The sequence below is a fragment of the Carassius auratus genome, unplaced genomic scaffold, assembly GCF_003368295.1.
Source record: "Carassius auratus strain Wakin unplaced genomic scaffold, ASM336829v1 scaf_tig00012603, whole genome shotgun sequence".
NCBI classification, from domain to species: domain Eukaryota; kingdom Metazoa; phylum Chordata; class Actinopteri; order Cypriniformes; family Cyprinidae; genus Carassius; species Carassius auratus.
In genome coordinates, this window is record NW_020524304.1 from 1 (window position 1) to 14942 (window position 14942).

The following is a 14942-nucleotide window of genomic DNA, read 5'->3' on the forward strand; positions in this document are numbered from 1 at the left end:
CTCAGCAGTGCCACAAACTGATCACCTCCATGCCAGGCTGAACTGAGGCAGTAATTAAAGCAAAAGGAGCCCCTACCAAGTATTGAGTACATGTACAGTAAATCAACATACTTTCCAGAAGGCCAAAAGTTCACTACATTTTTTTTTTTTACTTTTTATTGGTCTTATGAAGAATTCTAATTTGTTGAGATAGCTAGTGAATAGGTGGGTTTTTGTTTAACGTGAGCCAAAATCATCACAATTAAAAGAACCAAAGACTTAAACTACTTCAGTCTATGTGCACTGAATTTATTTAATACATGAGTTTCACAATTTGAGTTGAATTACTGAAATAAATGAACTTGTCCATGACATTCTAATTCATTGAGATGCACCTGTATATTTATATTGTTACATATTTAATATTTGTATATTGTTCTAAAGTTTGGGGTCGGTAAGATGCTATATTTTAAAATGTAATTATAACATTTTGTTGTGCTGCTACTTACTGACCCCAAACATTTAATTTAAACATTTAAGAGCTGAAGGTTCTGTTAATTCAGTTAAGTTAGAAGTAAATCTGTAGTGTCTTTCATCACATCATTCAGCACCTCATTTCATCATGTTTGTCTGCAGGCCAAGTCTGATGACAACCTCTGCTATTCTGGGTATAGGAGGTTCACTGCTGTGGCCTGCAAAATGCACCTATCTCACAATAAGTGGAAACAGACGAGGCCAGAAAATCAACAAGAAAAGCCAGGATATCATCAGCCAATATTTTGGCATCTTTTTCTTCATTTTTCAGTCATCAGCGGTGTGGGGAAACCTCATGTCATCTCTGATATTCGGCCAGGATTCTAGCATAGGTACAGTTGGATTAAACACTTTGCCAGTGTCCATTTTTAGTGATTTATTTGGGTGAGTGTAAATACACCGAGTGTTTATTCATTTCTAGAAGTCCCTGAGGAGAACCTTCAGTTCTGTGGTGCGACATCATGCGTTGAAAATTTCACAGTCGCAAACACAAACCCTTTACAGGAAAACACCTAGTGAAACTACACTGCTAGGATGCATATATCTCGGTGGGTAACAATCAATTCATATTTGTGTCCAAAAACTAGTTTAGTCAATAATATAATGATTTCATTACTGTCCACTGAAAAAAAAATACTAGATTTGAATGTCCAAATTACATGCTCCTGTATTGCAGTGAACATAAAAAATGCAATTATTAATGGGGTTTAAAATTAAAAGATCTGAACAAACCCCCTAATTATTAAACTTCAGGTAAATAAGTCATCCAGCATTGCAGAATACTCTAGAAACCCACAGAGCAATCACTAGAACCACCAAGAACAGACCTACCAAGTACCATAGTAATGACAGTGCCATTTACAACTCTTTCAGGAAAAATACAAATCTAGTTTGCATTATTCTAGGAATTTCCTAGCCTAGTGTTTCCTGGTCCATGCAGGTTTTGGAGGTTCTGGCCATCATTTTTGTGGCAGTGTTCCTGGACAACATCGAACCGAGATCTGGTCATAGAAATTTCGTAAAAACCAAGGGCAACCAGTCGTTTTGCAGCACCTTTCTGGCTACCTTCAAGCTCCTGAGAAATCCTAGATTGTTGCTTCTCAATCCCATTGACCCTGTACAGTGGGTTTGAGCAAAGCTTCCTTGCTGGCGAATACACAAAGGTAGACCACCATGTTTTAAATGAAGCATAAAGAAATAGAACCCTGAAGGAAATTCTAGTCTGATTCTAGTTGACAAGTGATCATTTTAAACCATTTTTTAAATAATATTTTAAAATATGCACACATGCACATTTATTTGTATGTCAAAACAATAAGTATTTTGTCTCGTCATACATTAATCATGTAAATGATACAATATATGAGAAATTTCAAGTAGTTTGCATCACTGTACAGTATACTACTGTTTAAGTATGTGAGTTCATAAGCAGACCAGCCTAAATTAAAAATGTAACCTTTTGTCAACAAACAGAGTGCTGCGTAATGGAAGGTGGCAGAGTAGTGCAAGAACTTCAAATGTAGGGCATATTATTGGCGTCTATAATGGAAACGGCCCAGCCATATGCAGACTGGGAGGACATGAATACTAATTAATCCTAATGAAATATTTTTGCAACCCTCTTTCCCTGCAGAACTATGTGACCTGTGCGATAGGAATACACTACGTCGGCTTTGTGATGATCTGCTTTGGTGCTTCTAACTCCCTGTGCTCATTCGCATTTGGTAGACTGGCTCAATACACTGGAAGACTCGCTCTCTTTTGCTTGGGTAATACAAGAACAGGTTCACACATGGTTTTAAAGATTAAGTCTGGTTGGTTATGTTTGTTCTATCTTACTACGCTTTCACAGCTGCAGTGACAAACCTGGGCTGTTTTCTGGGTCTTTTGTACTGGAAGCCTCATCCAGACCAGCTGGGCATGTTCTTTGTGTTTCCGGCACTCTGGGGGATGGCAGACGCTGTGTGGCAAACACAAACCAATGGTGAGTGCTTCATACTGCATACCACTTAGTAATCTATACAGTTAAGTTATTATTACAAATATAAAATTTTAAAAATAAATAATTAAATATAAAAATATTTATATAAATGCTTCCATAGATGTTTCAACATTTAGATATATTTTAATTTATAAATATATTGTGAAGTCATTATACTGTGTGTTTATTTCATTTGCAGCACTTTATGGCATTCTCTTTGCTAAGGACAAAGAAGCAGCATTTGCCAACTACCGCATATGGGAGTCCCTCGGTTTTGCCATAGCCTTTGCTTACAGCACATTCCTCTGCCTGTCCACCAAAATCTACGTTGCTCTGTCTGTTCTTGCCCTTACCGTGGTTACTTACCTTTACGCTGAGTACAACGAGTACAAGCATCCAACTCCACAAGTGACTAATGACGACTTGCTTTAACCAGAAAATGAGGACTTCAAAGAATTAAATGACAAAGATATTATCTCTCAGACAAAAAGTGTAAATTGATTTTGGTAGATTTTTCTGCCTCAGTATTAGGGCTGGGCACATTTTTTTCGATTAATCTTTTTTTAAATTCCCCCATTTTAAATTTGTTTTATCCAATGAAAGGTTAGCTTTTTGTGATTAAAAAAAAAAAAAAAAAAGATCAAAAGGATTCATAATGCAGATTAATTTTCACATCCTTCTTTGATCATATTACCAAGGAGGCTTACATTTTTGGCCATGACTATAACAACCAAGTAAAGATAACTAAATATATCTAAGTGGAATAGACCTTTAGTCCAACAAACTAGATGCTCTTTTTATTAAAGTTTTTTAGTTGAAATAATGCATCCACCTGAAAGTTCACATAACACAGTTAATTTAATTAAGTAAATGAAACCAATTTGTAAAAATCAGTTACAATGAATACAATGTTTACTAGATTCAGTGATTACTTTTTACAGTGAAATATGTGACAGACTTTCACAGTTTACACTAAACATTTTTATGACAGCTTTTAAAAAAGTGTAAGATACAAATGTTCTGTTTCCATACAAATTTTCTATTTGCACTATATTTTCAGTTTTTTATGTAAAATCATTTTCTAACTGTTTTTAAATTCATTTTAATTAAGTATTTTTTTTTAAATCATTTTAAAAGTTTTTAAATTGCTTGTTTTATTTTGTTATTATTTGTCTTCGTGATTATTTTACTTTCTTTTATGTAAAGCACTTTGTATATGAAATGTGCTATATAAATAAACTTGCCTTGCCTTCCATGACACAATGTATATTCCAAAAGTCAGGGATTAAACCAGGAAATAAAACCGTTTAATTTTAGGAAAAATGTGATGAAAGCATCTAAATTTAAAATAAAACCAGCAAAAATACAATGGGCTGATTACACAGTGAAATTATGATGAGTATTTTACATGACAAACCTTTTGTAACCATGAAAGGACATTAAATGATTTCCCAATATAAAACTAACAGCAGGACTATCAGATTAGCTGTCTCTGTCTGCAACCTGCAATCTGCTATGAAGCCTGCAGTGCAGCCTAAAGTGTAGCATTAGGTTAAATTACTTAATTTCTTTGTGCTTTCTCCCTTATGGTAAATACACGTTGTATATATGACATGTAATGTTTTATTGTAAATAGGCCATTTATAAAGAATTTTACAGATCAATGCACTGCAGCCTTTATATTCCTTTTCGTTGTGACCAGTAGATGGCAGCATTCTCACTGATAGTAAACTGGTCCTTGCCAGTCTTACATTTTAGTAGGTGTATTTTGATCTCCAGTAGGTGGCAGTGTTTTCTTTTGGTCTATTAATGCCAATCATGAGGTCTACGATTCAACTTCCACTTCTGTGTGAATATGGTTAAAATGTTTACGATAACGTCTTCAATATTTGTCAAATAATAACATATTTAAAATAAAATGTCTTATAAAATACACTAAACTTTACAAAAAAAATTCCATAACAATCTTGAAGAGAGACAATGGTATTGAATTGAAGAATTGTTTATTTTCCCATTTCATCAGTGTAGCTATTATAGATTAAATTCAAATATCCCAGAGACATATTTAGACGGATACACTATATACAATATTAAAATAAATACATATTTTTTGTTCGATTGGCATATCGCTTTGGATTGTTTAACGTTTAAAACGCTGATTCACACGTGGTGACGTCACCTGCTCCGCCCGCGCAGGTAACGCTACTGTACTGTTGTTGTCAGCAGCTCAAATGGCGCGCTTTTATTCAAAAGTTTCCTAGCAACGAAAGATGACCAGAGCAGAGGACACAAAAGGAGTCACAACTTGTCTGACAGGAACTCTGTGGAGGATCAACCAGGTAACATTAACAGAGCTCGGTCAGGTAAGAGTGATTATTGCAAATATTCTCTACAAAAACCAAAGAAGTGAACGCTAGATAAAATAGAATTAGGTAAATTATATGAATTATATGATGACAAGGTTGTGCTTTATATTTTTTTATAAAAAATATTTTTTTTTTTAGAAACTGGGTGTAACGTTAATCGAAAATGCATCGCTTTTGACTCATAGAGTGCTATGACTGTATTTACATGCACAAGAATGATCTGGTTGGTATTAATCAGTCGATGAGTAAATGTATTATCATGATTGCCAAATCAATAGTCAATATTCCAGTTTATAGGAGCCTCTAGACTAGGTGTTGTCAATCTGGAGGCTACAAGGAAATACTAGCGGGTCCATTAAAAAGTTTAGGTGAAAACTATGTGGGAAAATGTATAAATAAATTGACAATAATAATAAAAAAAAATAAATAAGAATAATTATATTAAAATAAATAAATACAGTACAGTGCTATGAATAGAAAATGCAATAGAAAACAAAATAAAAAAAAATTCACTGTATAAATAACAACTTTTAAAAAAAATTGTGATGTGGGGGTCCTTCACATGAACATGATTATATTTTGATTATAGTTTTATCTAAACAGCTGGCATATGACTGTATCAATCCGTTATTATTATTATTTTATTACAAACTGTAAAAGAAATACTGCTGTGCATTGTATCCTAATGATTTATAATTAATAAGCTGTATTTATTACTAATTGATCAGCATAAGTAGCAGCAAATGCAAGCATTTCTAGTATTACCAGAAGAGAACAGCAGGATCCATTGGAAAATTAAACCAATGTGATTTCCCCTATTCCATGCAGAATTCAGAGAACTGACTCACATGATTTCTTGGAAGCACTTGGATCTTCTCCATGGCTGAAAGGGAATGTGATTTTGCTCCCCTGGTGTTCAGACTACACGGAGGAGCTCCTCAGGTGGTACGTGAGGTGCTGCTGGAGCGTGGCTGGGATGAGTATGATGAAGAGGAGCAGGAGGAAGGAGACTGGAACCTCTATTGGAGAAGCTCTGGCTTCCGAAAGTCTGACTATGAAAACATCCTGCCCTGGCAGAGACTGAACCACCATCCCAAAATGAGCCAGATTACACGCAAAGATTGTCTGGCACGACACATGAGAAGAATGAAGATCGCTTTCGGCACAGGCCTGTATGACTTCAGCCCTGCTGCTTTCATATTGCCAAACGAATACACAAAGTTTCTAGGGGTGTACACTAGGAATCGCATGACTGATAGAGGGAAGTCCCGTTACTGGATTTGTAAGCCAGTTGACCTGTCAAGAGGAAGAGGTATATTTCTGTTTGAAGACATCAAGGACTTGGTCTACGACTCTTCGGCAATCGTGCAGAGATACATCAGCAACCCGCTTCTCATTTCAGGCTACAAGTTTGATCTACGCATATACGTTTGCGTAAAAAGCTTCTCCCCTCTTGTGATTTACATGCATCAGGAAGGCCTAGTGCGTTTCGCCACCGAAAAATACACCCTTGCTTCTTTAGACAGCCTGTACTCTCATTTGACAAATACCAGCATTAATAAGTTTGGAATGTGCTACGCCATGGACAAAGAGCGGGTAGGCAGAGGATGCAAGTGGACCATGAGCAGATTCCGTAGTTTTCTTCACAAACAAGATATTAACGAACTTCTGCTCTGGCACAGGATTAGCAATATTGTTACGTTGACTCTGCTCACAGCCGTTCCTTGCATTCCCTCCAGCCCCAACTGTCTGGAACTGTTGGGGTTTGATATCCTCATCGACGCCAGCTACAAACCGTGGCTTCTAGAGGTCAACCACAGTCCGGCGCTAACATTGGACTGCCCTGCTGATGTAACGGTCAAGAAAGGGCTGATCAATGATATCATCGACCTGATGAACTACAGGATGGTTGATAGCTTCAGACAGAAGGGATACTGCAGGAAGAGAACAGGTAGACGCTATTTACGGCCAAAAATTTCTCAAGGGTTTTTGTTGCCCAAGATTTTGCACGCACCTCCATCAGGCAACAAAAGCTGGAATCAGTCTGTCTCAGGCTCTTCAAGTTCTGAAGATACTAGAAATAACACCGGTTATGCGACTTGCCCCGTTCACCCCAATTCAAAATCCATTGGACATGAAAAGGATCCACAGAAGTTTGAGGAAATCAACAACGAGCTGGGATCCGATGACCTAAAACTCACAACATTAAACAGCACCAGGAAATTGCACAGAAATGCACCATCTACCGTGTGCAAGTTACCATCTCTTCGCTTACATAAACTCAAGGCTCCAGCCGTCCCGTGGAACCGCGTGACTCAGGACAGAGGTGTCCCTCCTTGTCGTGTTGGCGACTTCATACTTACATTTCCCTTTAATCAGGCTACGTGGAAAGCCTGTCAGGACCAAGCAGATGTTAAGGCTATTGTGAACGAGGTTCATAAACTCACAAACCGACTGGTGTCCTCCTTTAATGAAAAAGAAAGGACGAAGATGGAAAGCAGTCAGAGCATTGGTATCAGTGACAAATTTGAGCCTCTGCTTTGGGGGCCGAAAGATCCCCCTCTTCTCAGCAAATGCTGCTCCTTAAATTCAGAAGTCAAGTAAAATGGTTCAAGCTGATCTAATTTTTCACAGTTTATAATTTCTTACAACACAACATAACACAAGAGGAGGAAACTGGGAAGAGCACATATAGTATATAGTAATTGAACATAAAATAATGGATTTTTACCAAGTCAGAATTTACTTTTTGCCTCAAACTATTGCATCAGATATCTTTGACGTGTTACCACTGACGATCCATGTCAATTAAATTCACATGTGTAAATAAAGTGTATATGTGTATGCATGTATATACATAGACTACTGTTAAAAAGTTTGTGGTCATCATTATCTGTTAATGTTTATTTTTAAGAAGTCTCTTATGCTCATCAAGGCTGCATTTATTTGCACGAAATCACAGTAAATAATGTGAAATATTACAATTTTAAATAACCATTTCCAATTTTTATATATTATTAAAAAAAAATTATGCATATAATTTATTCATGTAATGGTAAAGCTGAATGTACAGCAGTCATGACTTTAGTCTTCAGTGTCACATGATCTTTCAGAAATTATTCTAATATTCTGATTTGTTGCTCCAGAATAATTTCCTCTTATTGTTAAATGTTTTTGTGCTGCTATATTTTTCTATATTTTGTGGAAATATAATTTTTTTTAATCCTTTGAGATCCTTTTATCCTAAAGAAATTTTGAAACAGAAACCTTTTGCAACATTATAAATATCTTTATTGTCACTTTAATTCAATTTAATGCATGCTTGTTTATTAAAAGTATCAATTTCTTTAAGAACAAAAACAAACATCCTGACCCCAAACTTTTGAATAGTAATGTTCATTTCATGTTCATATACTAAGGTCAGACAAAAACATCTACAACCACAAAACATAGCACCAAGACAGATAAGCTGACACATATTTTAACATTTTAATAAACGTAAAAAAAAGTATTTTAAAGGCATAACAGGAAAAATACATAACCTAGAAATGAAACTAAGGTTAAAAATCCTCCCTTTGAAAACAACAGTAAATGGACACAGGTTTAAACCTTCTCTAAGTGCCAATTTCTATAATATTGAAAAGTAACATGACGATATTTGATTAAATTGATGTATTATTCAATAATAATGTATGGCTTATTGTAAATAAAATAAAGACCAAAAATGACATAAACTGTTCCTACAGTCCCCAAACTGTTCCTACAGTGGGGTTAAAGTTAACAATGTTACCAGCTCTTCTTTACTATTTCAGGAATGTTCCTCTACTGAAACCAGAGTGTTTTAATGTAATACAAGGTCAGCGCTAGTTCAGAGGGTAACAAGTCTACACCTGCATGCTGTATCAAATGTGTTCATGCTGAGAGAAACTTAGAAATACAAGACGCCTGCTGTCAGTACATGTAAAAATAAACTGGCTTAGTTCATCCGATTATCATAAAGTTTATTGATATCTTTAGTTAAAAAAAAGGTTTAGATGATTTTAGCCAGTTGAAATCATAATAAAGAATATTCAACAAATTGCATTAATGCTTCCTGATTATGGCTTCAGTAGAGTTTTGTCTATAGTACTCACCATAAATAAAATGCAAAACAGCACCTGAAACTCCAAAAAAGTATTTTTTCAATATGTGGTAAGGGAAAGATGCTAAACGATAGTTACTATAAATTCTGTCAATAAAAAAACAACAATAAATAAATAACATGAAAATGGTTTTTTAGAAGTTCATTTTTTGTCCATTATAATGATGCCTTCATTGTTCTTAATGCGAACTCTCCCAGATGAGAACTTTGTTTCTTGCCTCCCATTCGTGTAGAGTGTTTTAACCGTTCCATCCGGGTACATCCTTCGCTTGTACTGTGAAGTATGAATCTCTCTCTGCCCATTAGCAAACTCCACCACCTTTTCCCCATGTCTGTGGAAATGGTGAGTAATGGAGTAAATCAGAAGAAGAAAAGAAACAAACAGGAAAGGCACACATTAATCTTACTGTGATATCTTGACAACGGTCCCATCTGGAAAAATGCTCTCATCTCGACCATCAGAGTGGAGAATCTTAACTGTGCCATCTGGGAAGGATATTTCCCTTGTACCATCAGGATGATGTTTTTCTAGGAAAAAGTAACATTTAAAAAGACAATGAAGCGTTCTGTAGAAGTAAATTTCACAAATAATTACAAAGAAAGCTTTACAAAGAAAGCAAGTAACATGCTATAATGATCTATTGCCGCGTTTCCACCGAAATTACCCGGAACATTTGTACCAGGAACTTTTTTTCCCAGGAACTTTTTTCCCCCCAGACCCCTTGCTTTCTGCGTTTCCACCACGGTGTAAAGTACCGGGTAGATTAGGCAAATAGACTGGTGACGTAGGTCTGCGCGTGTTTCTCAATACAAAGTACCGCTGATTTAAAAAAAAAAAAAAAAAAAAAGGTACGCTGATTTTGGACGTGCATAATTGGTAGTTAGTTCCATAGACATGGTTAGTTGTGACTTCGTGCATTCGACTGGGGAGTGCCACCAAAAAATACACCCTTGCTTCTTTAGACAGCCTGTACTCTCATTTGACAAATACCAGCATTAATAAGTTTGGAATGTGCTACGCCATGGACAAAGAGCGGGTAGGCAGAGGATGCAAGTGGACCATGAGCAGATTCCGTAGTTTTCTTCACAAACAAGATATTAACGAACTTCTGCTCTGGCACAGGATTAGCAATATTGTTACGTTGACTCTGCTCACAGCCGTTCCTTGCATTCCCTCCAGCCCCAACTGTCTGGAACTGTTGGGGTTTGATATCCTCATCGACGCCAGCTACAAACCGTGGCTTCTAGAGGTCAACCACAGTCCGGCGCTAACATTGGACTGCCCTGCTGATGTAACGGTCAAGAAAGGGCTGATCAATGATATCATCGACCTGATGAACTACAGGATGATTGATAGCTTCAGACAGAAGGGATACTGCAGGAAGAGAACAGGTAGACGCTATTTACGGCCAAAAATTTCTCAAGGGTTTTTGTTGCCCAAGATTTTGCACGCACCTCCATCAGGCAACAAAAGCTGGAATCAGTCTGTCTCAGGCTCTTCAAGTTCTGAAGATACTAGAAATAACACCGGTTATGCGACTTGCCCCGTTCACCCCAATTCAAAATCCATTGGACATGAAAAGGATCCACAGAAGTTTGAGGAAATCAACAACGAGCTGGGATCCGATGACCTAAAACTCACAACATTAAACAGCACCAGGAAATTGCACAGAAATGCACCATCTACCGTGTGCAAGTTACCATCTCTTCGCTTACATAAACTCAAGGCTCCAGCCGTCCCGTGGAACCGCGTGACTCAGGACAGAGGTGTCCCTCCTTGTCGTGTTGGCGACTTCATACTTACATTTCCCTTTAATCAGGCTACGTGGAAAGCCTGTCAGGACCAAGCAGATGTTAAGGCTATTGTGAACGAGGTTCATAAACTCACAAACCGACTGGTGTCCTCCTTTAATGAAAAAGAAAGGACGAAGATGGAAAGCAGTCAGAGCATTGGTATCAGTGACAAATTTGAGCCTCTGCTTTGGGGGCCGAAAGATCCCCCTCTTCTCAGCAAATGCTGCTCCTTAAATTCAGAAGTCAAGTAAAATGGTTCAAGCTGATCTAATTTTTCACAGTTTATAATTTCTTACAACACAACATAACACAAGAGGAGGAAACTGGGAAGAGCACATATAGTATATAGTAATTGAACATAAAATAATGGATTTTTACCAAGTCAGAATTTACTTTTTGCCTCAAACTATTGCATCAGATATCTTTGACGTGTTACCACTGACGATCCATGTCAATTAAATTCACATGTGTAAATAAAGTGTATATGTGTATGCATGTTACATAGACTACTGTTAAAAAGTTTGTGGTCATCATTATCTGTTAATGTTTATTTTTAAGAAGTCTCTTATGCTCATCAAGGCTGCATTTATTTGCACAAAATCACAGTAAATAATGTGAAATATTACAATTTAAAATAACCATTTCCAATTTTTATATATTATAAAAAAAAATTATGCATATAATTTATTCATGTAATGGTAAAGCTGAATGTACAGCAGTCATGACTTTAGTCTTCAGTGTCACATGATCTTTCAGAAATTATTCTAATATTCTGATTTGTTGCTCCAGAATAATTTCCTCTTATTGTTAAATGTTTTTGTGCTGCTATATTTTTCTATATTTTGTGGAAATATGATTTTTTTTAATCCTATGAGATCCTTTTATCCTAAAGAAATTTTGAAACAGAAACCTTTTGCAACATTATAAATATCTTTATTGTCACTTTAAATCAATTTAATGCATGCTTGTTTATTAAAAGTATAAATTTCTTTAAAAACAAAAACAAACATCCTGACCCCAAACTTTTGAATAGTAATGTTCATTTCATGTTCATATACTAAGGTCAGACAAAAACATCTACAACCACAAAACATAGCACCAAGACAGATAAGCTGACACATATTTTAACATTTTAATAAACGTAAAAAAAAGTATTTTAAAGGCATAACAGGAAAAATACATAACCTAGAAATTAAACTAAGGTTAAAAATCCTCCCTTTGAAAACAACAGTAAATGGACACAGGTTTAAACCTTCTCTAAGTGCCAATTTCTATAATATTGAAAAGTAACATGACGATATTTGATTAAATTGATGTATTATTCAATAATAATGTATGGCTTATTGTAAAGAAAATAAAGACCAAAAATGACATAAACTGTTCCTACAGTCCCCAAACTGTTCCTACAGTGGGGTTAAAGTTAACAATGTTACCAGCTCTTCTTTACTATTTCAGGAATGTTCCTCTACTGAAACCAGAGTGTTTTAATGTAATACAAGGTCAGCGCTAGTTCAGAGGGTAACAAGTCTACACCTGCATGCTGTATCAAATGTGTTCATGCTGAGAGAAACTTAGAAATACAAGACGCCTGCTGTCAGTACATGTAAAAATAAACTGGCTTAGTTCATCCGATTATCATAAAGTTTATTGATATCTTTAGTTAAAAAAAAGGTTTAGATGATTTTAGCCAGTTGAAATCATAATAAAGAATATTCAACAAATTGCATTAATGCTTCCTGATTATGGCTTCAGTAGAGTTTTGTCTATAGTACTCACCATAAATAAAATGCAAAACAGCACCTGAAACTCCAAAAAAGTATTTTTTCAATATGTGGTAAGGGAAAGATGCTAATCGATAGTTACTATAAATTCTGTCAATAAAAAAACAACAATAAATAAATAACATGAAAATGTTTTTTAGAAGTTCATTTTTTGTCCATTATAATGATGCCTTCATTGTTCTTAATGCGAACTCTCCCAGATGAGAACTTTGTTTCTTGCCTCCCATTCGTGTAGAGCGTTTTAACCGTTCCATCCGGGTACATCCTTCGCTTGTACTGTGAAGTATGAATCTCTCTCTGCCCATTAGCAAACTCCACCACCTTTTCCCCATGTCTGTGGAAATGGTGAGTAATGGAGTAAATCAGAAGAAGAAAAGAAACAAACAGGAAAGGCACACATTAATCTTACTGTGATATCTTGACAACGGTCCCATCTGGAAAAATGCTCTCATCTCGACCATCAGAGTGGAGAATCTTAACTGTGCCATCTGGGAAGGATATTTCCCTTGTACCATCAGGATGATGTTTTTCTAGGAAAAAGTAACATTTAAAAAGACAATGAAGCATTCTGTAGAAGTAAATTTCACAAATAATTACAAAGAAAGCTTTACAAAGAAAGCAAGTAACATGCTATAATGATCTATTGCCGCGTTTCCACCGAAATTACCCGGAACATTTGTACCAGGAACTTTTTTTCCCAGGAACTTTTTTCCCCCCAGACCCCTTGCTTTCTGCGTTTCCACCACGGTGTAAAGTACCGGGTAGATTAGGCAAATAGACTGGTGACGTAGGTCTGCGCGTGTTTCTCAATACAAAGTACCGCTGATTTAAAAAAAAAAAAAAAAAAAAAAAAGGTACGCTGATTTTGGACGTGCATCATTGGTAGTTAGTTCCATAGACATGGTTAGTTGTGACTTCGTGCATTCGACTGGGGAGTGCCACCAAAAAATACACCCTTGCTTCTTTAGACAGCCTGTACTCTCATTTGACAAATACCAGCATTAATAAGTTTGGAATGTGCTACGCCATGGACAAAGAGCGGGTAGGCAGAGGATGCAAGTGGACCATGAGCAGATTCCGTAGTTTTCTTCACAAACAAGATATTAACGAACTTCTGCTCTGGCACAGGATTAGCAATATTGTTACGTTGACTCTGCTCACAGCCGTTCCTTGCATTCCCTCCAGCCCCAACTGTCTGGAACTGTTGGGGTTTGATATCCTCATCGACGCCAGCTACAAACCGTGGCTTCTAGAGGTCAACCACAGTCCGGCGCTAACATTGGACTGCCCTGCTGATGTAACGGTCAAGAAAGGGCTGATCAATGATATCATCGACCTGATGAACTACAGGATGGTTGATAGCTTCAGACAGAAGGGATACTGCAGGAAGAGAACGGTTAGACGCTATTTACGGCCAAAAATCTCTCAAGGGTTTTTGTTGCCCAAGATTTTGCACGCACCTCCATCAGGCAACAAAAGCTGGAATCAGTCTGTCTCAGGCTCTTCAAGTTCTGAAGACACTAGAAATAACACCGGTTATGCGACTTGCCCCGTTCACCCCAATTCAAAATCCATTGGACATGAAAAGGATCCACAGAAGTTTGAGGAAATCAACAACGAGCTGGGATCCGATGACCTAAAACTCACAACATTAAACAGCACCAGGAAATTGCACAGAAATGCACCATCTACCGTGTGCAAGTTACCATCTCTTCGCTTACATAAACTCAAGGCTCCAGCCGTCCCGTGGAACCGCGTGACTCAGGACAGAGGTGTCCCTCCTTGTCGTGTTGGCGACTTCATACTTACATTTCCCTTTAATCAGGCTACGTGGAAAGCCTGTCAGGACCAAGCAGATGTTAAGGCTATTGTGAACGAGGTTCATAAACTCACAAACCGACTGGTGTCCTCCTTTAATGAAAAAGAAAGGACGAAGATGGAAAGCAGTCAGAGCATTGGTATCAGTGACAAATTTGAGCCTCTGCTTTGGGGGCCGAAAGATCCCCCTCTTCTCAGCAAATGCTGCTCCTTAAATTCAGAAGTCAAGTAAAAGGGTTCAAGCTGATCTAATTTTTCACAGTTTATAATTTCTTACAACACAACATAACACAAGAGGAGGAAACTGGGAAGAGCACATATAGTATATAGTAATTGAACATAAAATAATGGATTTTTACCAAGTCAGAATTTACTTTTTGCCTCAAGCTATTGCATCAGATATCTTTGACGTGTTACCACTGACGATCCATGTCAATTAAATTCACATGTGTAAATAAAGTGTATATGTGTATGCATGTTACATAGACTACTGTTAAAAAGTTTGTGGTCATCATTATCTGTTAATGTTTATTTTTAAGAAGTCTCTT

At 36.7% G+C, this 14942-nt stretch overlaps 3 protein-coding genes and 1 pseudogene across 4 annotated transcripts; all 4 read left to right on the plus strand.

The window, feature by feature from the left end:
* The first annotated feature begins 1447 nt into the window (after window positions 1-1447).
* LOC113073631 (protein unc-93 homolog A-like) lies at window positions 1448-3559 on the plus strand. Its single transcript, XM_026246451.1, has 5 exons — window positions 1448-1517; window positions 1603-1676; window positions 2147-2282; window positions 2366-2497; window positions 2694-3559. The coding sequence occupies exons 1-5, from the start codon at window positions 1448-1450 to the stop codon at window positions 2924-2926; spliced, it is 645 nt and encodes a 214-aa protein (XP_026102236.1). The 3' UTR covers window positions 2927-3559.
* A 1200-nt stretch (window positions 3560-4759) lies between these two features.
* On the plus strand, window positions 4760-7699 carry LOC113073623 (probable tubulin polyglutamylase TTLL2). Of its 2 annotated transcripts, none has more exons than XM_026246443.1 (2): window positions 4760-4857; window positions 5689-7699. In XM_026246443.1, the coding sequence occupies exon 2, from the start codon at window positions 5740-5742 to the stop codon at window positions 7462-7464; it is 1725 nt and encodes a 574-aa protein (XP_026102228.1). In that variant the 5' UTR covers window positions 4760-4857; window positions 5689-5739; the 3' UTR covers window positions 7465-7699. The 2 variants fall into 2 exon arrangements, with proteins under 2 accessions (XP_026102228.1, XP_026102229.1); XM_026246444.1 differs by having other exon boundaries at window positions 4763-4833.
* A 2219-nt stretch (window positions 7700-9918) lies between these two features.
* LOC113073624 (probable tubulin polyglutamylase TTLL2) lies at window positions 9919-11284 on the plus strand (the record flags this gene model as incomplete). Its single annotated transcript, XM_026246445.1, has 1 exon — window positions 9919-11284. A coding segment is annotated over one exon (1128 nt), but the record flags the coding sequence as incomplete, so codon positions are not given.
* A 1850-nt stretch (window positions 11285-13134) lies between these two features.
* LOC113073625 (probable tubulin polyglutamylase TTLL2) lies at window positions 13135-14641 on the plus strand (annotated as a pseudogene).
* Window positions 14642-14942: the final 301 nt, after the last annotated feature.